Source organism: Oncorhynchus clarkii, chromosome 33 (genome assembly GCF_045791955.1).
Source record: "Oncorhynchus clarkii lewisi isolate Uvic-CL-2024 chromosome 33, UVic_Ocla_1.0, whole genome shotgun sequence".
Taxonomy (NCBI): domain Eukaryota; kingdom Metazoa; phylum Chordata; class Actinopteri; order Salmoniformes; family Salmonidae; genus Oncorhynchus; species Oncorhynchus clarkii.
In genome coordinates, this window is record NC_092179.1 from 27030286 (window position 1) to 27052670 (window position 22385).

General features: G+C 44.3%; 1 protein-coding gene across 2 annotated transcripts in view; it reads right to left on the bottom strand.

Moving 5' to 3' along the window:
- The window catches only part of LOC139392697 (oxysterol-binding protein-related protein 8-like), a 149382-nt gene that overhangs the window by 66209 nt on the left and 60788 nt on the right, over window positions 1-22385 (bottom strand). For both annotated transcript variants that reach the window (XM_071140870.1, XM_071140869.1), the window contains exons 4-5: window positions 10115-10151; window positions 4809-5228 (exon numbers count right to left, since the gene is read on the bottom strand). In XM_071140870.1, the coding sequence (XP_070996971.1) occupies window positions 4809-5228; window positions 10115-10151 (457 nt within the window). The remainder of the gene's footprint in view (window positions 1-4808; window positions 5229-10114; window positions 10152-22385) is intronic.

Sequence of the window (22385 nt, forward strand, 5' to 3'; positions counted from 1 at the left end):
CATACCAGTATCACTATACTCCTTAGTATCGTGGCAAGGAAACAAAACACAGAGATTATTTAACTTCTTTAGGAAAACTGCCCTACTGTTGGAAACAAACATCATGATGTTGTCATCTAGAATCACATGTATTTATTTTCCAAACTACAGTACACAATATTTCAGATACATCAGGTCTGTTTCCTGACTTTATTTTAGCCAAATATTGCGATACTGGTATTGTCCCGGCCCTAGTATCAACATAGTCTCTCATGACAGACTACAAATCGAGTAGAAGGCTAGAACACGTAAGATTTGGGCCTGGGATCCGAGATAACCAGTAACACAACACTGGTGTTACTATTCATAGAGGGTCTGGGGGGGGGTCTCTGTACAGAGAGCCACACTGAGATAAAGCCACTCCAGTGAAAGCCAGACCCAGTTAAGTACCCAAAAGACAGACAATGCCAATCATTATTGGTGTATTCATCATCAAGACGTCTTATACGCAAAGAGACCTCATAAACCTTTACAGATACACCATCGAGAGCATCCTGTCGGGCTGTTTCACCGCCTGGTACGGCAACTGTACCACCCGCAACCGCAGTATATAGTAGTCTATGATATACCTTACTGTATCCTTCTACAGTATATAGTAGTCTATGATGTATGTTACTGTATGCTTCTACAGTATATAGTAGTCTATGATATACCTTACTGTATGCTTCTACAGTATATAGTAGTCAATGCTGAGCTGAGGAATATAGATCCGTGCTATGTACCTTACGGTACCCTTTTACAGTATATAAGGGAAAGAGGCTACCTAGTCAGTTGTCCAACTGAATGTATTCAACTGAAATGTGTCTTTGGCATTTAACTCTCTGAATCAGAGAGGTGGGGGGGGGCTGCCTTAATCCACATCCACGGCGCCCGGGGAACAGTGCCTCTTGCTCAGGGGCAGAGACATTTTTTTTTTTTATCTTGTCAGCTCAGGGATTCGATCCAGCAACCTTTCGGTTAATGGCCAAATGCTCTAACAACTAGGCTACCTATAGCTGTCTATGATGAGCTGGGGAATATAGATCCATGCTATGCTTCAGTGCACATGGCTGAATCTTATTAGCTGCTTTATAGTCCTTGTTTGACTTGGCTTTGCTTGCATTCATTCTATCCCCAGCGGACAGGTTTCAGCCGCACACACAGTATTCTAGCATAACAAAACAGAGATTCTAAAAGGAAGGACAGATCTTTCAGATGGAGAAGCATGGGAGAGACCAAAATAAGGATCCTAATGCTGCATCTCCACTGCCAAAGTTGCATCTCTCTGTTAGCTCCTAATGCTACATCTCTCTGTGAGCTCCAAATGCTGCATCTCTCTGTTAGCTCCTAATGCTGCATCTCTCTGTTAGCTCCTAATGCTACATCTCTCTGTGAGCTCCAAATGCTGCATCTCTCTGTTAGCTCCTAATGCTGCATCTCTCTGTTAGCTCCTAATGCTGCATCTCTCCGTTAGCTCCTAATGCTGCATCTCTCCGTTAGCTCCTAATGCTACATATTCACTGCCAAAGCTGCATATCTCCGTTAGCAGCTGCTTAGCTACAGAGACACTACCATCTTAATATGACTCGGCTGTACTTGCCTTCCGCCGTCGTGGCGACATAAGGAGAATGCCAACCAAGGTCATTTGGAGACAAAGGTCCTTACCAGTGAACTGAAACCTCTCTCTCTCTCTCTACATACACGTCTCCCCACCAGCTGTGCTTGCCCAGCCTACACACATCCAGGGCGAGCCCAGGCCCAGAGACCCCCAGATCGTCCATCTGGGTCTCTTGATCTCCAACTGGCCCCGCAAAAACACTCTGAGCTCCCCAGACTCCGCCTCCCATTGGTGGATGGCCAGGCAGGAAGTAGGAAAGGGCTGCGATTGGTTCAGACGGGTGTCTCCATCCATGTTAACCCCGGGTGACAGGGCGTAATCCCTGAGAATGAGCCTAAATCCGGGGTGTCCCCACCTGCTCCCTCCCTCCCTCCACCTTTCCATCTACATGGCCAGGGTGAGAGAGGAGATAGAGACAGTTAAAGAGAGAGTGTCTGGAAAGCAGATTTGTATTACCATGAGAGTCAACATGGTGGGTCTGGGTCTATTTTAGTGTAACAGTGCCAGGGCAGGGAGAAAGGCCTTGCTTAGTAGGCTGTCCATGTACAGACTGTCTTAGCTGCAGCACAGCAGGCAGCTCCCTGTAGCCAGGCAGAGACTGAGGCAGACTGCATGAACAAGCTCAGCATTTAGCTGTCCCTTATCTGCAGAGGGAATCTAGCCTCATACAATATCATACAATGTGTTTATTGCATTATTGCGGTCTATAGAATATCTAAGCTTTGATTACCCAGGTCTGTACTATTCAGAATAAATATCAGTTTTGTGTAGGATCCAAATAACATTATTATTTGGTTATATCCAACTAGTGAGGTCATGAGACAAACACATGCCGACAACATGCAAGTTGGCGGACAGTCAACCGGTCAAGAGAAGCTGAAATGGAATGCATCTTGATCCACACAACATTGTTCGAGACCAATACAAAATCATTTCCAATCCTGATCCACACAGCACTGTTTGAGACCAATACAGCATAATTTCTCTCACAATACAACACTGTTTGAGACCAATACAGCATCATTTCTCTCACAATACAACACTGTTTGAGACCAATACAGCATCATTTCTCTCACAATACAGCACTGTTTGAGACCAATACAGCATCATTTCTCTCACAATACAACACTGTTTGAGACCAATACAGCATCATTTCTCTCACAATACAACACTGTTTGAGACCAATACAGCATCATTTCTCTCACAATACAGCACTGTTTGAGACCAATACAGCATCATTTCTCTCACAATACAACACTGTTTGAGACCAATACAGCATCATTTCTCTCACAATACAACACTGTTTGAGACCAATACAGCATCATTTCTCTCACAATACAACACTGTTTGAGACCAATACAGCATCATTTCCCTCACAATACAACACTGTTTGATACCAATACAGCATCATTTCCCTCACTATACAACACTGTTTGAGACCAATACAGCATCATTTCCCTCACTATACAACACTGTTTGAGACCAATACAGCATAATTTCCCTCATAATACAGCACTGTTTGAGACCAATACAGCATAATTTCTCTCACAATATTAAGAAGCTACTTGAGGCAGTGGGGGTTACCATGGAAACCTGGACCAGGGCTTAAGAGTTCCGATGGTTTCAGAGTTTAACCTATCTGAACCATATTCTTCTCACAGAGAACGTTTGTTGTGGAACTAGGATAGGAATTCACATCCCCTCTTTCAAGTAAATAGGAACACTTGGCAGAATCTAAAGAGGGGAGGGACTTTTTGGCCTTTAAAGCCCCAATCAGGAGTTTATGTTTCAGCCTGACGGCAGCCCCACCAGGGACAGACAGTCCACGAGCACAGCATAATAGTTGAAACTTTACTTTGTTTCCAAAGACAACAAAATGAAACACATAAACAGTGGAGCAACGGTACCTTTAATGCAGGGTTCTGATATGATGAGACGGCTGTACGAAGGTCAAAAGGCATTTCTAAGTTCTATTCTTCAAGAATCAACAGTTGGAATGGCCATTGAACAGCAGGAAATATTAAAAATAGTGAGACCTTAAGAAGAACACCATGATTATCTCTACTGATGCCTCTGAATAAACGATATCCGAGAATGCAATATGAGAGAGTTAATGGCTGCGTCCCATTTAGTGCACTACTATGGCACTAAATAGAGAAATAGGGTGCCATTTGAGATGGATCCAATGTGGTGTCATGATAGACGGAGGGGGTAGTGACGTTGGACCAGTAACAGACTGGTAAATGTCACGCCGGCCGTCACAAGTGTTCACCACCTGCCTGTTCACACTGAATGAAGGATACAGATCACCGGCATTGTTGCCTCCCAGCCTTTCATCCTTATTGGATTCTCTGCCCTTTGGGACGGCATTACCTGTGAAGTGCTTACTTGTGAAGCGCTCGGCCTACATTCTGATATTCAGAAGAGCAAACCAGCAACAACCACAACTGAGACACAGACACTAGGAAAATAACACTGGATGTATTGGCTTAGAGTTAGCTAATAAAAGTCATTTCTGTCATTTACCAGCCTACATCTCAGAGCTGTATAGAGGCCTAGGTACTATCAATATCAATGCAACCATCTGCCCTTCATATACTCAAGGCAGGTTTTTTTTATTATTATGGTTCTATCCCAGAATTATTTCCTTCTGTGCAACGACTGGTTACCCAGTTGTATAAGTCCCCCCAACCGCACCACTCAGGTCTCTTTTGAGAGAAGTGTTGCTTGTTCTGATAGAATGCAGACACATGATTTGAAGGTGCTCTAGAATGAGGAGAGAAAAATATTTGTCTTTCCTTTTAGCTTCTGCTCCCCCTGGTGGTAGATAATGGAACATTCCAGAAGGAAGGTACTGTCGTGTATAGGACGAACCATTTTTGACATTTGGAGGGTAAAAACCGTCCAAAACCACCTTAAAACACTCCCATGCCTTGTCATATACAAGTCTCAAATAGAAACATCAGATCCTTTTGCTTAGAGCATTGGTAACCTCTGGGCTTCCCCTGGTATCTGCTTCAACCCTGAAGGTTGCATGGAGCCTAGCAGAGCCCATCAACCTCCAGAGGACACCGTGGTTCAGGAATATTGAGGTTGGTACAGAGGTTGAGAGATACCTGACCCTGGGTCTGTGCTTAGAGGGCAAAGTGTCCCTGGAAGAAGAAGGTCTTACCATGGGTGTAGCTGAGCCCCGGGCTGAGGGAAGAGGGGCTGGCGAGGTGATCTCTGCTGGGGGTGTGGAGGCTCCCATCCTTCTCCTTCTTCTCCTCTCTGTCCTTCTCCTTCTTCTCCTCTCTGTCCTTCTCCTCCCTCTTCTCTCGCTCCTTCTCCTCCCTCTTCTCTCGCTCCTTCTCCTTCTCCTCCCTCTTCTCGCGCTCCTTCTCCTCCCTCTTCTCGCGCTCCTTCTCCTCCCTCTTCTCTCGCTCCTTCTCCTCCCTCTTCTCTCGCTCCTTCTCCTCCCTCTTCTCTCGCTCCTTCTCCTCCCTCTTCTCTCGCTCCTTCTCCTCCCTCTTCTCTCGCTCCTTCCCCTGGCTTCGCTGGCTCATTCTCCCTGGGGTCAACAGGACGGGGTCATCACTGGGAATTAAGCCAGCTGGAGGAGAGCGAAAGCGAGAAAGAGAGAGAGAGAAAGAGAGAGAGGGAGAAAAGGGAAAGAGAGAGAGAGATGGGGAGAAAAGGGAAAGAGAGAGAGAGGGGGAGAAAAGGGAGAGAGTGTGAGTGGGAGAAAAGGGAAAGAGAAGAGAGTGAGGGGGAGAAAAGGGAAAGAAGAGAGTGAGGGGGAGAAAAGGGAAAGAGAGAGAGAGGGGGAGAAAAGGGAGAGAGTGTGAGTGGGAGAAAAGGGAAAGAGAAGAGAGTGAGGGGGAGAAAAGGGAAAGAAGAGAGTGAGGGGGAGAAAAGGGAAAGAGTGTGAGAGGGAGAAAAGGGAAAGAGAAGAGAGTGAGGGGGAGAAAAGGGAGAGAGTGTGAGAGGGAGAAAAGGGAAAGAGAGAGAGAGGGGGAGAAAAGGGAAAGAGAAGAGAGTGAGGGGGAGAAAAGGGAAAGAGAAGAGAGTGAGGGGGAGAAAAGGGAAAGAGAAGAGAGTGAGGGGGAGAAAAGGGAAAGAAGAGAGTGAGGGGGAGAAAAGGGAGAGAGTGTGAGAGGGAGAAAAGGGAAAGAGAGAGAGAGGGGGAGAAAAGGGAGAGAGTGTGAGTGGGAGAAAAGGGAAAGAGAAGAGAGTGAGGGGGAGAAAAGGGAAAGAAGAGAGTGAGGGGGAGAAAAGGGAAAGAGTGTGAGAGGGAGAAAAGGGAAAGAGAAGAGAGTGAGGGGGAGAAAAGGGAGAGAGTGTGAGAGGGAGAAAAGGGAAAGAGAGAGAGAGGGGGAGAAAAGGGAAAGAGAAGAGAGTGAGGGGGAGAAAAGGGAAAGAGAAGAGAGTGAGGGGGAGAAAAGGGAAAGAAGAGAGTGAGTGGGAGAAAAGGGAAAGAGAAGAGAGTGAGGGGGAGAAAAGGGAAAGAAGAGAGTGAGGGGGAGAAAAGGGAAAGAGTGTGAGAGGGAGAAAAGGGAAAGAGAAGAGAGTGAGGGGGAGAAAAGGGAGAGTGTGAGAGGGAGAAAAGGGAAAGAGAGAGAGAGGGGGAGAAGAAAGGGAAAGAGAAGAGAGTGAGGGGGAGAAAAGGGAAAGAGAAGAGAGTGAGGGGGAGAAAAGGGAAAGAAGAGAGTGAGGGGGAGAAAAGGGAAAGAAGAGAGTGAGGGGGAGAAAAGGGAAAGAAGAGAGTGAGGGGGAGAAAAGGGAAAGAGAAGAGAGTGAGGGGGAGAAAAGGGAGAGAGTGTGAGAGGGAGAAAAGGGAAAGAGAAGAGAGTGAGGGGGAGAAAAGGGAAAGAAGAGAGTGAGGGGGAGAAAAGGGAGAGTGTGAGAGGGAGAAAAGGGAAAGAGAGAGAGAGGGGGAGAAAAGGGAAAGAGAAGAGAGTGAGGGGGAGAAAAGGGAAAGAGAGAGAGAGGGGGAGAAAAGGGAAAGAGAAGAGAGTGAGGGGGAGAAAAGGGAAAGAGAAGAGAGTGAGGGGGAGAAAAGGGAAAGAGAAGAGAGTGAGGGGGAGAAAAGGGAAAGAGAAGAGTGTGAGGGGGAGAAAAGGGAGAGAGTGTGAGAGGGAGAAAAGGGAAAGAAGAGAGTGAGGGGGAGAAAAGGGAAAGAGAAGAGAGTGAGGGGGAGAAAAGGGAAAGAGAGAGAGAGGGGGAGAAAAGGGAAAGAGAAGAGAGTGAGGGGGAGAAAAGGGAAAGAGAAGAGAGTGAGGGGGAGAAAAGGGAAAGAGAAGAGAGTGAGGGGGAGAAAAGGGAAAGAGAAGAGAGTGAGGGGGAGAAAAGGGAAAGAGTGTGAGGGGAAGAAAAGGGAAAGAGAAGAGAGTGAGGGGGAGAAAAGGGAGAGAGTGTGAGAGGGAGAAAAGGGAAAGAAGAGAGTGAGGGGGAGAAAAGGGAAAGAGAAGAGAGTGAGGGGGAGAAAAGGGAAAGAGAAGAGAGTGAGGGGGAGAAAAGGGAGAGAGAGATATTAATTTGTATCTGCTGACCAACAGGCTGAGCAGCAGGGGTTCTCCTCCCCCACTGGTGATGACAGATGATGACGACACGGTGCCCTCTAGTGGCACGGCTGCAAAGTTTCCATCTAACGAGGAGTAGGGTGAAGTTGCACCTAGAGTTGCATTTTCCCCACTAACGGTTAAGGTTAGGATTGGGGGAGGGTAAGCTGATCCTAGATCTGTACCTAGTGGAAACGTCACCCTGCAGCGTTATAACATATTAATGCAGAGAATATCTCAGTAAAGTACGAACACTTCTTAACTCTATGGCAAAGGGTTAACGAGATTTGGTTTAGTGTATGTGAAGCACACACAGCATAATTAATGAATAACATCCTAGGTAGAGAACACATTGTGCCTAGTAGCGCTCTTAAAAGGAAAATGCACAGAGAAACCATCTAGTAGCGCTCTTAAAGGGAACATGCACAGAGAAACCATCTAGTAGCGCTCTTAAAGGGAAAATGCACAGAGAAACCATCTAGTAGCGCTCTTAAAGGGAAAATGCACAGAGAAACTATCGAGTAGCGCTCTTAAAGGGAAAATGCACAGAGAAACCATCTAGTAGCGCTCTTAAAGGGAAAATGCACAGAGAAACCATCTAGTAGCGCTCTTAAAGGGAAAATGCACAGAGAAACTATCGAGTAGCGCTCTTAAAGGGAAAATGCACAGAGAAACCATCTAGTAGCGCTCTTAAAGGGAAACCCCACAGAGAAACTATCGAGTAGCGCTCTTAAAGGGAAAATGCACAGAGAAACCATCGAGTAGCGCTCTTAAAGGGAAAACCCACAGAGAAACTATCGAGTAGCGCTCTTAAAGGAAAAACGCACAGAGAAACTATCGAGTAGCGCACTTAAAGGGAAAATCCACAGAGAAACCATCTAGTAGCGCTCTTAAAGGGAAAATGCACTCTAAGGTTTCCAGTGAGTCTTAGTACAGCAGTCTACTGTTACAGTGAAGCAGTCCACTGTTACAGTGAAGCAGTCCATTGTTACAGTGAAGCAGTCCACTGTTACAGTGAAGCAGTCTACTGTTACAGTCCACTAGTCAATAAGGTTTACAGTGAGTCTTAGTACAGCAGGCTACTGTTACAGTGAAGCAGGCTACTGTTACAGTGAAGCTGTCTTCTGTTACAGTCCACTAGTCAATAAGGTTTCCAGTGAGTCTTTGTACAGCAGTCCACTGTTACAGTGAAGCAGTCCACTGTTACAGTGAAGCAGTCCACTGTTACAGTGAAGCAGTCCACTGTTACAGTGAAGCAGTCTACTGTTACAGTGAAGCAGTCTACTGTTACAGTCCACTAGTCAATAAGGTTTACAGTGAGTCTTAGTACAGCAGTCCACTGTTACAGTGAAGCAGGCTACTGTTACAGTGAAGCAGTCTACTGTTACAGTCTACTAGTCAATAAGGTTTCCAGTGAGTCTTAGTACAGCAGTCTACTGTTACAGTGAAGCAGTCTACTGTTACAGTGAAGCAGTCTACTGTTACAGTGAAGCAGTCTACTGTTACAGTCCACTAGTCAATAAGGTTTCCAGTGAGTCTTTGGACAGCAGTCCACTGTTACAGTGAAGCAGTCCACTGTTACAGTGAAGCAGTCCACTGTTACAGTGAAGCAGTCCACTGTTACAGTGAAGCAGTCCACTGTTACAGTGAAGCAGTCCACTGTTACAGTGAAGCAGTCTACTGTTACAGTCCACCAGTCAATAAGGTTTCCAGTGAGTCTTAGTACAGCAGGCTACTGTTACAGTGAAGCAGTCTACTGTTACAGTGAAGCAGTCCACTGTTACAGTGAAGCAGTCTACTGTTACAGTGAAGCAGTCTACTGTTACAGTCCAGTCAATAAGGTTTCCAGTGAGTCTTAGTACAGCAGTCTACTGTTACAGTGCACCAGTCGGCAGGATGTTCTCGAGCAGCTAGATGTTCTTTACCATTCGGCCATCAGATTTGCCACCATTGCTCTTTATAGGACACATCACCTCACTCTCGACTCCTCTGTAAACTGCTCATCTCTGTATACCCGTTGCTATGGCACCCCTAGGAAACTCAACGCCTAGGAAACTCAACGCCACCCCTAGCAAACTCAACGCCATCCCTAAGAAAGTCAACGCCATCCCTAAGAAAATCAACGCCATGCCTAAGAAAGTGAACGCCATCCCTAAGAAATTCAACGCCATCACTAAGAAAGTCAACACCATCCCTAAGAAAGTCAACGCCATCCCTAAGAAAGTCAACGCCATCCCTAAGAAAGTCAACGCCATCCCTAAGAAAGTCAACGCCATCCCTAAGAGAGTCAACGCCATCCCTAAGAGAGTCAACGCCATCCCTAAGAAAGTCAACGCCATCCCTAAGAAAGTCAACGCCATCCCTAAGAAAGTCAACGCCATCACTAAGAAAGTCAACGCCATCACTAAGAAAGTCAACGCCATCCCTAAGAAAGTCAACGCCATCCCTAAGAAAGTCAACGCCATCACTAAGAAAGTCAGACATACGAGACACAGCCAGCCGTAGGCCTAGATAGTGAACTCAACAACTGTAAGTGACATTTCAGTGAGTCAGTGACTATTGGAAATATTGTGGCTCACCAAAACATGGTACTGTAGAACCATAAAGTCAGTGTGCAACTAGATCAGCACTGTTCAGCCATACATGTGATGAACAATGTCATAGTTACAGACAACTTTCACCCACTCCAAACTTTTGGCCTAGCCAGAGAAATCCTTTCCTATAACTTGGAATTCATGACATTCGTTTAAGGTAAACACAAACTACTGGCTACTGTAACACGACCTTTCAATGCATCCCTGTCCTGTTGAGGTGTTGAGTTGGAGGACGTGAGCCTGTTGCCCCCCGTGAGCCCTCTCACCCCTGCCTCACCTCTGCCTCACCCCGCCTCTCCCGCCTCCTCACCCCTTCCTGTCCCTTTCAAAGGTCAGTGGCTTACCTGATGTGGTGGGGTGTTCTCTGATCTCTGCATGGAGCTGGTATGGAGAAGGGTGGGGACAGGTAGACAGAGATGGGGGAGAGAGAGAGATGGGGAGTGAGATGGGGAGTGAGAGTTGGGTGAGATTGAGAGATGGGGAGCGAGAGAGAGAGATGGGTGAGAGCGAGAGTTGGGAGAGATTGAGAGATGGGGAGCGAGAGAGAGATGGGGAGCGAGAGAGAGATGGGGAGCGAGAGAGAGATGGGGAGCGAGAGAGAGAGATGGGGAGCGAGAGAGAGAGAGATGACAGAAAGAGGGGGAAAGGGGAGGGGGTAGGGAGTCCATCCAGGTAGTCAAGGGGTCAAGGTGACCAGAGTGATGTTGGTCAGTTTGTGTGCAGCAGTGGTGGTGGTGAAGGACACAGCAGCAGAAACAGAGGATGATGAAAAAGAAGAAGACAAGACAAAAAAGGAGAACAGACGTTAGTAAAAAAAAATAAAACCACAACAGCCTACTGACAACAGACCACAACACCCTACTGACAACAGACCACAACACCCTACTGACAACACCCTACTGACAACAGACCACAACACCCTACTGACAACACCCCACTGACAACAGACCACAACACCCTACTGACAACAGACCACAACACCCTACTGACAACAGACCACAACACCATACCGACAACATACAACAACACCACACTGACAACACCCTACTGACAACAGACCACAACACCCTACTGACAACAGACCACAACACCACACTGACAACACTATGCAGATCACAACACCACACTGACAACACTATGCAGATCACAACACCATACTGACAACAGACCATAACACCATACTGACAACAGATAACAACACCACACTGACAACACTATGCAGATCACAACACCATACTGACAACAGATCACAACACCACACTGACAACAGACCACAACACCATACTGACAACAGATAACAACACCACACTGACAACACCCTACTGACAACAGACCACAACACCCTACTGACAACAGACCACAACACCACACTGACAACACTATGCAGATCACAACACCACACTGACAACACTATGCAGATCACAACACCATACTGACAACAGACCATAACACCATACTGACAACAGATAACAACACCACACTGACAACACTATGCAGATCACAACACCATACTGACAACAGATCACAACACCATACTGACAACACTATGCAGATCACAACACCATACTGACAACAGATCACAACACCACACTGACAACAGACCACAACACCACACTGACAACAGATCACAACACCATACTGACAACAGACCACAACACCATACTGACAACAGACCACAACACCATACTGACAACAGATCACAACACCATACTGACAACACTATGCAGATCACAACACCATATTGACAACAGACCACAACACCACACTGACAGCAGATCACAACACCCCACTGACAGCAGATTACAACACCACACTGACAACAGATCACAACACCATACTGACAACAGACCACAACACCATACTGACAACAGACCACAACACCATACTGACAACAGACCACAACACCATACTGACAACACCATACTGACAACAGACCACAACACCATACTGACAACAGACCACAACACCATACTGACAACAGACCACAACACCATACTGACAACAGACCACAACACTATACTGACAACAGACCACAACACCATACTGACAACACCATACTGACAACAGACCACAACACCATACTGACAACAGACCACAACACCATACTGACAACACCATACTGACAACAGACCACAACACCATACTGACAACAGACCACAACACCATACTGACAACAGATCACAACACCATACTGACAACAGACCACAACACCATACTGACAACAGACCACAACACCATACTGACAACAGACCACAACACCATACTGACAACAGATCACAACACCATACTGACAACAGACCACAACACCATACTGACAACAGACCACAACACCATACTGACAACAGACCACAACACCATACTGACAACAGACCACAACACCATACTGACAACACCATACTGACAACAGACCACAACACCATACTGACAACAGACCACAACACCATACTGACAACAGATCACAACACCATACTGACAACAGACAGACCACAACACCATACTGACAACACCATACTGACAACAGACCACAACACCATACTGATAACAGACCATAACACCATACTGACAACATCATACTGACAACAGACCACAACACCATACTGACAACAGACCACAACACCATACTGACAACAGATCACAACACCATACTGACAACAGACCACAACACCATACTGACAACAGACCACAACACCATACTGACAACAGACCACAACACCATACTGACAACAGATCACAACACCATACTGACAACAGACCACAACACCATACTGACAACAGACCACAACACCATACTGACAACAGACCACAACACCATACTGACAACAGACCACAACACCATACTGACAACACCATACTGACAACAGACCACAACACCATACTGACAACAGACCACAACACCATACTGACAACAGACCACAACACCATACTGACAACAGACCACAACACCATACTGACAACAGATCACAACACCATACTGACAACAGACCACAACACCATACTGACAACAGATCACAACACCATACTGACAACAGACCACAACACCATACTGACAACAGACCACAACACTATACTGACAACAGACCACAACACCATACTGACAACACCATACTGACAACAGACCACAACACCATACTGACAACAGACCACAACACCATACTGACAACACCATACTGACAACAGACCACAACACCATACTGACAACAGACCACAACACCATACTGACAACAGATCACAACACCATACTGACAACAGACCACAACACCATACTGACAACAGACCACAACACCATACTGACAACAGACCACAACACCATACTGACAACAGATCACAACACCATACTGACAACAGACCACAACACCATACTGACAACAGACCACAACACCATACTGACAACAGACCACAACACCATACTGACAACAGACCACAACACCATACTGACAACACCATACTGACAACAGACCACAACACCATACTGACAACAGACCACAACACCATACTGACAACAGACCACAACACCATACTGACAACAGATCACAACACCATACTGACAACAGACCACAACACCATACTGACAACACCATACTGACAACAGACCACAACACCATACTGACAACAGACCATAACACCATACTGACAACATCATACTGACAACAGACCACAACACCATACTGACAACAGACCACAACACCATACTGACAACAGATCACAACACCATACTGACAACAGACCACAACACCATACTGACAACAGACCACAACACCATACTGACAACAGACCACAACACCATACTGACAACAGATCACAACACCATACTGACAACAGACCACAACACCATACTGACAACAGACCACAACACCATACTGACAACAGACCACAACACCATACTGACAACAGACCACAACACCATACTGACAACACCATACTGACAACAGACCACAACACCATACTGACAACAGACCACAACACCATACTGACAACAGACCACAACACCATACTGACAACAGATCACAACACCATACTGACAACACCATACTGACAACAGACCACAACACCATACTGACAACACCATACTGACAACAGATCACAATACCATACTGACAAAAGCATGGTGACTGAATGGATGAGGAGGAGTCTGCTCAGGTCACCAGAAGGGGTGGGGTAACATAACACCATACTGACAACAGACCACAACACCATACTGACAACAGACCACAACACCATACTGACAACACCATACTGACAACAGATCACAATACCATACTGACAAAAGCATGGTGACTGAATGGATGAGGAGGAGTCTGCTCAGGTCACCAGAAGGGGTGGGGTAACATAACACCATACTGACAACAGACCACAACACCATACTGACAACACCATACTGACAACAGATCACAACACCATACTGACAACACCATACTGACAACAGACCACAACACCATACTGACAACACCATACTGACAACAGATCACAATACCATACTGACAACAGCATGGTGACTGAATGGATGAGGAGGAGTCTGCTCAGGTCACCAGAAGGGGTGGGGTAACATAACACCATACTGACAACAGATCACAATACCATACTGACAACAGCATGGTGACTGAATGGATGAGGAGGAGTCTGCTCAGGTCACCAGAAGGGGTGGGGTAACATAACACCATACTGACAACAGATCACAATACCATACTGACAACAGCATGGTGACTGAATGGATGAGGAGGAGTCTGCTCAGGTCACCAGAAGGGGTGGGGTAACATAACACCATACTGACAACAGATCACAATACCATACTGACAACAGCATGGTGACTGAATGGATGAGGAGGAGTCTGCTCAGGTCACCAGAAGGGGTGGGCTAACATAACACCATACTGACAACAGATCACAATACCATACTGACAACAGCATGGTGACTGAATGGATGAGGAGGAGTCTGCTCAGGTCACCAGAAGGGGTGGGGTAACAGAACACCCAGTGACATATTAACACATGCACGCACACACACCAGTGACGCCGACCACAGTCCACACACACCAGTGACGCCGACCACAGTCCACACACACCAGTGACGCCGACCACAGTCCACACACACCAGTGACGCCGACCACAGTCCACACACACCGGGAGCAGCCTGGATTAGCAGAGATTACAGGAGTACCAGGGATGAGGAGGGATCATCCAGAGACAACACACAGCACTGGGTGGGCGGGTTGGGCGTGTCTCCTGTCGCCCCCATCCCTGCCAGTCAAGAGAACAAATAGCAACTGGTGCATTCCATTGGCTCTGGCCTCAGGGAGAGGCCACAGCTGTGCTGTAATAGGTTGAGAGTATGTACACTGAGGCTGTGTCCCTAATGGCATCCCATTACCATTATAGAGCACTATTGTTGACCAGGACCCATACAAGGAGAGCTGATTAGAGAAAGGTGAGGGGTGGCTCTGCTTTGATTAATAAAGCTTTAGAGGCAAGCGGCCTTAGATTGGGATTTTTAATTCAATCAAAACTGACTGAGTGGTGAGTACATTGTCTTTGATACATGATCAGTCAGTCCCATCAACTACCTGTTTAGTGATAAAGCACAAGGCCAGCTAAGAGGAGTTAAAAATACGTCTTGTGGTTAACGATAGTGTTATAGAGAGGAGTGATGGATGATACAGTTATAGAGAGGAGTGATGGATGATACAGTTATAGAGGAGTGATGGATGATACAGTTATAGAGAGAAGTGATGGATGATACAGTTATAGAGAGGAGTGATGGATGATACAGTTATAGAGAGGAGTGATGGATGATACAGTTAGAGGGGTGATGGATGATACAGTTATAGAGAGGAGTGATGGATGATACAGTTATAGAGAGGGGTGATGGATGATACAGTTATAGAGAGGGGTGATGGATGATACAGTTAGAGAGGAGTGATGGATGATACAGATATAGAGAGGGGTGATGGATGATACAGTTAGAGGGGTGATGGATGATACAGTTAGAGGGAGGAGTGATGGATGATACAGTTAGAGGGAGGAGAGATGGATGATACAGTTATAGAGAGGGGTGATGGATGATACATTTAGAGAGAGGAGTGATGGATGATACAGTTATAGAGAGGGGTGATGGATGATACAGTTAGAGGAGTGATGGATGATACAGTTATAGAGAGGAGTGATGGATGATACATTTAGAGAGAGGAGTGATGGATGATACAGTTATAGAGAGGGGTGATGGTGATACAGTTATAGAGAGGAGTGATGGATGATACAGTTATAGAAAGGAGTGATGGATGATAGAGTTATAGAGAGGAGTGATGGATGATACAGTTAGAGAGAGGAGTGATGGATGATACAGTTAGAGGAGTGATGGATGATACAGTTATAGAGAGGAGTGATGGATGATACAGTTATAGAGAGGAGTGATGGATGATACAGTTATAGAGAGGAGTGATGGATGATACAGTTATAGAGAGGGGTGATGGATGATACAGTTAGAGAGAGGGGTGATGGATGATACAGTTAGAGAGAGGAGTGATGGATGATACAGTTATAGAGAGGAGTGATGGATGATACAGTTAGAGAGGAGTGATGGATGATACAGTTATAGAGAGGAGTGATGGATGATACAGTTAGAGAGAGGAGTGATGGATGATACAGTTATAGAGAGTGGTGATGGATGATACAGTTAGAGAGAGGAGTGATGGATGATACAGTTATAGAGAGGAGTGATGGATGATTAATTTAGAGAGAGGGGTGATGGATGATTCATTTAGAAAGAGGAGTGATGGATGATACAGTTATAGAGAGGAGTGATGGATGATTCATTTAGAGAGAGGGGTGATGGATGATACAGTTATAGAGAGGAGTGATGGATGATACAGTTATAGAGAGGAGTGATGGATGATACAGTTATAGAGAGGAGTGATGGATGATACAGTTATAGAGAGGGGTGATGGATGATACAGTTAGAGAGAGGGGTGATGGATGATACAGTTAGAGAGAGGAGTGATGGATGATACAGTTAGAGAGAGGAGTGATGGATGATACAGTTATAGAGAGGAGTGATGGATGATACAGTTAGAAAGGGGTGATGGATGATACAGTTATAGAGAGGAGTGATGGATGATGCAGTTATAGAGAGGGGTGATGGATGATACAGTTATAGAGAGGGGTGATGGATGATACAGTTAGAGAGAGGAGTGATGGATGATACAGTTATAGAGAGGAGTGATGGATGATTAATTTAGAGAGAGGGGTGATGGATGATTCATTTAGAAAGAGGAGTGATGGATGATACAGTTAGAGAGAGGAGTGATGGATGATTCATTTAGAGAGAGGGGTGATGGATGATACATTTAGAGGAGTGATGGATGATTAATTTAGAGAGAGGAGTGATGGATGATTAATTTAGAGGGAGGGGTGATGGATAGATCACAGATACACATCTGCTTGCCTTGGCACCTTGTCAAACACTTCCTCTGACCTGTTTTCCAGGTTAAAAAGCCTTTAAGAACTTGGTAAAAAAAAACAGATTTCTCAATATAGACTATCACAGGGGTCTGGGGGAACATCATGACCCGGGTCACGTTTATAAGGCACGAAACAGAAGAAAACAGCCCGAAACAAAGTTTAAATGGGCAGTAGCAACTAAACTTGTCCAATAAGACATTATTCGTTTTTTGTTTTCCGATGCAAAACATTTTGCTACGGGGTTCCCTAATGAACACCATCGTAACTTCCATTCTAATCAGACATGAAATAGGAAATAAGAATTTTCTCTGAACCGACCACATCAGACAATGATCCATACTAAACATGGACAGAACTGTATCAACTGAAACACTTCCCATTCACATAACACTGTTTGGATCAAGTTTATGTCCCAAATGGCACCCTATTCTCTATATAGTGCCCTATTCTCTATATAATTGCTCCAGGGTCACCGTTGAGGATGGCTGACCCTGGCCGTGACCCTACTCTCCAAGGGTGTCTTATACGCAATTCACCCATGAGTATAATACACACTTGTGAAACAGGACAAATATCAGCACCCACCAAATTATTATTATTAGCAGTATTATTATTATTAGTGGTAGTAGTAGTATTATTATTAGCAGTATTATTATTATTAGTAGTAGTAGTAGTAGTATTACTATTATTAGCAGTATTATTATTAGTGGTAGTAGTAGTATTATTATTAGCAGTATTATTATTATTATTAGTAGTAGTAGTAGTAGTATTATTCGCAGTATTATTATTATTAGCAGTATTATTAGTGGTAGAATTATTAGTATTATTATTAGCAGTATTATTATTAGTGGTAGTAGTAGTATTATTATTAGCAGTATTATTATTAGTGGTAGTAGTAGTATTATTATTAGCAGTATTATTATTATTATTATTAGTAGTAGTAGTAGTATTATTAGCAGTATTATTATTATTAGCAGTATTATTATTATTAGTGGTAGAATTATTAGTATTATTATTAGCAGTATTATTATTATTAGTGGTAGAATTATTAGTATTATTATTAGCAGTATTATTATTAGTATTAGTAGTAGTAGTATTATTAAAATTATTACTAGGGATGCACCCAGAGACTTGTCTTTGGCCACCCTGCCAACAACAATTCACATCCTCTGTCTGAAAAAGGCTAGAGCGGCACTGCAGGGCATACTAATAGTGCCTGCTGCTCTCCCACTGCAGGGCATACTAATGGTGCCTGCTGCTCTCCCACTGCAGGACATACTAATGGTGCCTGCTGCTCTCCCACTGCAGGACATACTAATGATGCCTGATGCTCTCCCACTGCAGGACATACTAATGGTGCCTTCTGCTCTCCCACTGCAGGGCATACTAATGGTGCCTGCTGCTCTCCCACTGCAGGACATACTAATGGTGCCTGCTGCTCTCCCACTGCAGGGCATACTAATGGTGCCTGCTGCTCTCCCACTGCAGGGCATACTAATGGTGCCTGCTGCTCTCCCACTGCAGGACATAGTAAGGGTGCCTGCTGCTCTCCCACTGCAGGACATAGTAAGGGTGCCTGCTGTTCTCCCACTGCAGGACAGAGTAAGGGTGCCTGCTGCTCTCCCACTGCAAGACAGAGTAAGGGTGCCTGCTGCTCTCCCACTGCAGGACAGAGTAAGGGTGCCTGCTGCTCTCCCACTGCAAGACATAGTAAGGGTGCCTGCTGCTCTCCCACTGCAAGACATAGTCAGGGTGCCTGCTGCTCTCCCACTACAGGATGTAGTCAGGGTGCCTGCTGCTCTCCCCCTACAGGACATAGTAAGGGTGCCTGCTGCTCTCCCCCTGCAGGACATAGTAAGGGTCCTGCTTCTCTCCCCCTACAGAACATAGTAAATAACACCGTGGGCTCTATATAAATAACGCTGTGGGCTCTATATAAATAACGCTGTGGGCTTTATATAAATAATGCTGTGGGCTCTAAATAAATAATGCTGTGGGCTCTATATAAATAACACTGTGGGATCTATATAAATGAGCTTATGGTGTTGCCAATATATTCAGATCCCATATGTACAATACAACAGGCCTGATACTGTCAATGCACTACCGTATATGAGTAATCCACAATAGACCCATTACATCTGTCTAGAATCACACCCCATCTCATTCTGAAGTGAAAGCTTGTTCCTGCCTGATATGATGTGAGAGAGAAAACATGAAAGCCATATTTTCCCAGACACGGTGCCATTTTCTATGTCTGTTTTTCAAGCTTTCATCTGAAGAGGGAGGGGGGGGTTCAGTGACCGCCAGGGGAGGAAAGAAATGTCATAAATAGTACTGTGTCCAAAACAGCATTCTATTTCATATATAGTGCACTACTTTTGACCAGGATCCATATGGTAGTGCACTATAAGTAGTGCACTATAAAGGGAGCAGCGTGCCTTTTAGGAAAAGTGGGTTAGGATGCGGAACCAAGATTTCCCCTGCAGAGATAAGCAGAATAACAACATTCTGTGCCGACACAGACAGATGCCAAATTAAATATTGAATAAAGTCCGTTGTTAACCCTATCAGTCCAGAGATGACAAATGAAATATTAAATATAGTCAGGTGTTAACCCTATCAGTCCAGAGATGACAAATTAAATATTAAATATAGTCAGGTGTTAACCCTATCAGTCCAGAGATGACAAATTAAATATTGAATAAAGTCAGGTGTTAACCCTATCAGTCCAGAGATGCCTAATTAAATATTGAATATAGTCAGGTGTTAACCCTATCAGTCCAGAGATGCCTAATTAAATATTGAATATAGTCAGGTGTTAACCCTATCAGTCCAGAGATGCCTAATTAAATATAGTCAGGTGTTAACCCTATCAGTCCAGAGATGAAGTGTTATTGAATAAAGTCAGGTGTTAACCCTATCAGTCCAGAGATGCCTAATTAAATATTAAATATAGTCAGGTGTTAACCCTATCAGTCCAGAGATGCCTAATTAAATATAGTCAGGTGTTAACCCTATCAGTCCAGAGATGCCTAATTAAATATTGAATATAGTCAGGTGTTAACCCTATCAGTCCAGAGATGCCTAATTAAATATAGTCAGGTGTTAACCCTATCAGTCCAGAGATGCCTAATTAAATATAGTCAGGTGTTAACCCTATCAGTCCAGAGATGCCTAATTAAATATTGAATATAGTCAGGTGTTAACCCTATCAGTCCAGAGATGCCTAATTAAATATAGTCAGGTGTCAACCCTATCAGTCCAGAGATGCCTAATTAAATATTGAATATAGTCAGGTGTTAACCCTATCAGTCCAGAGATGCCTAATTAAATATAGTCAGGTGTTAACCCTATCAGTCCAGAGATGCCTAATTAAATATAGTCAGGTGTTAACCCTATCAGTCCAGAGATGCCTAATTAAATATTGAATAAAGTCAGTCGTTAACCCTATCAGTCCAGAGATGCCTAATTAAATATTGAATAAAGTCAGTCGATAACCCTATCAGTCCAGAGATGCCTAATTAAATATTGAATAAAGTCAGGTGTTAACCCTATCAGTCCAGAGATGCCTAATTAAATATAGTCAGGTGTTAACCCTATCAGTCCAGAGATGCCTAATTAAATATAGTCAGGTGTTAACCCTATCAGTCCAGAGATGCCTAATTAAATATAGTCAGGTGTTAACCCTATCAGTCCAGAGATGCCTAATTAAATATAGTCAGGTGTCAACCCTATCAGTCCAGAGATGCCTAATTAAATATTGAATATAGTCAGGTGTTAACCCTATCAGTCCAGAGATGCCTAATTAAATATAGTCAGGTGTCAACCCTATCAGTCCAGAGATGCCTAATTAAATATAGTCAGGTGTTAACCCTATCAGTCCAGAGATGCCTAATTAAATATAGTCAGGTGTTAACCCTATCAGTCCAGAGATGCCTAATTAAATATAGTCAGGTGTCAACCCTATCAGTCCAGAGATGCCTAATTAAATATTGAATAAAGTCAGTCGATAACCCTATCAGTCCAGAGATGCCTAATTAAATATAGTCAGGTGTCAACCCTATCAGTCCAGAGATGCCTAATTAAATATAGTCAGGTGTTAACCCTATCAGTCCAGAGATGCCTAATTAAATATAGTCAGGTGTCAACCCTATCAGTCCAGAGATGCCTAATTAAATATTGAATATAGTCAGGTGTTAACCCTATCAGTCCAGAGATGCCTAATTAAATATAGTCAGGTGTCAACCCTATCAGTCCAGAGATGCCTAATTAAATATTGAATAAAGTCAGTCGATAACCCTATCAGTCCAGAGATGCCTAATTAAATATAGTCAGGTGTTAACCCTATCAGTCCAGAGATGCCTAATTAAATATAGTCAGGTGTCAACCCCATCAGTCCAGAGATGCCTAATTAAATATAGTCAGGTGTTAACCCTATCAGTCCAGAGATGCCTAATTAAATATAGTCAGGTGTTAACCCTATCAGTCCAGAGATGCCTAATTAAATATTGAATATAGTCAGGTGTCAACCCTATCAGTCCAGAGATGCCTAATTAAATATAGTCAGGTGTTAACCCTATCAGTCCAGAGATGCCTAATTAAATATTGAATAAAGTCAGTCGTTAACCCTATCAGTCCAGAGATGCCTAATTAAATATAGTCAGGTGTCAACCCTATCAGTCCAGAGATGCCTAATTAAATATTGAATATAGTCAGGTGTTAACCCTATCAGTCCAGAGATGCCTAATTAAATATAGTCAGGTGTCAACCCTATCAGTCCAGAGATGCCTAATTAAATATTGAATATAGTCAGGTGTTAACCCTATCAGTCCAGAGATGCCTAATTAAATATAGTCAGGTGTTAACCCTATCAGTCCAGAGATGCCTAATTAAATATTGAATATAGTCAGGTGTTAACCCTATCAGTCCAGAGATGCCTAATTAAATATAGTCAGGTGTCAACCCTATCAGTCCAGAGATGCCTAATTAAATATAGTCAGGTGTTAACCCTATCAGTCCAGAGATGCCTAATTAAATATAGTCAGGTGTTAACCCCATCAGTCCAGAGATGCCTAATTAAATATAGTCAGGTGTTAACCCTATCAGTCCAGAGATGCCTAATTAAATATAGTCAGGTGTTAACCCTATCAGTCCAGAGATG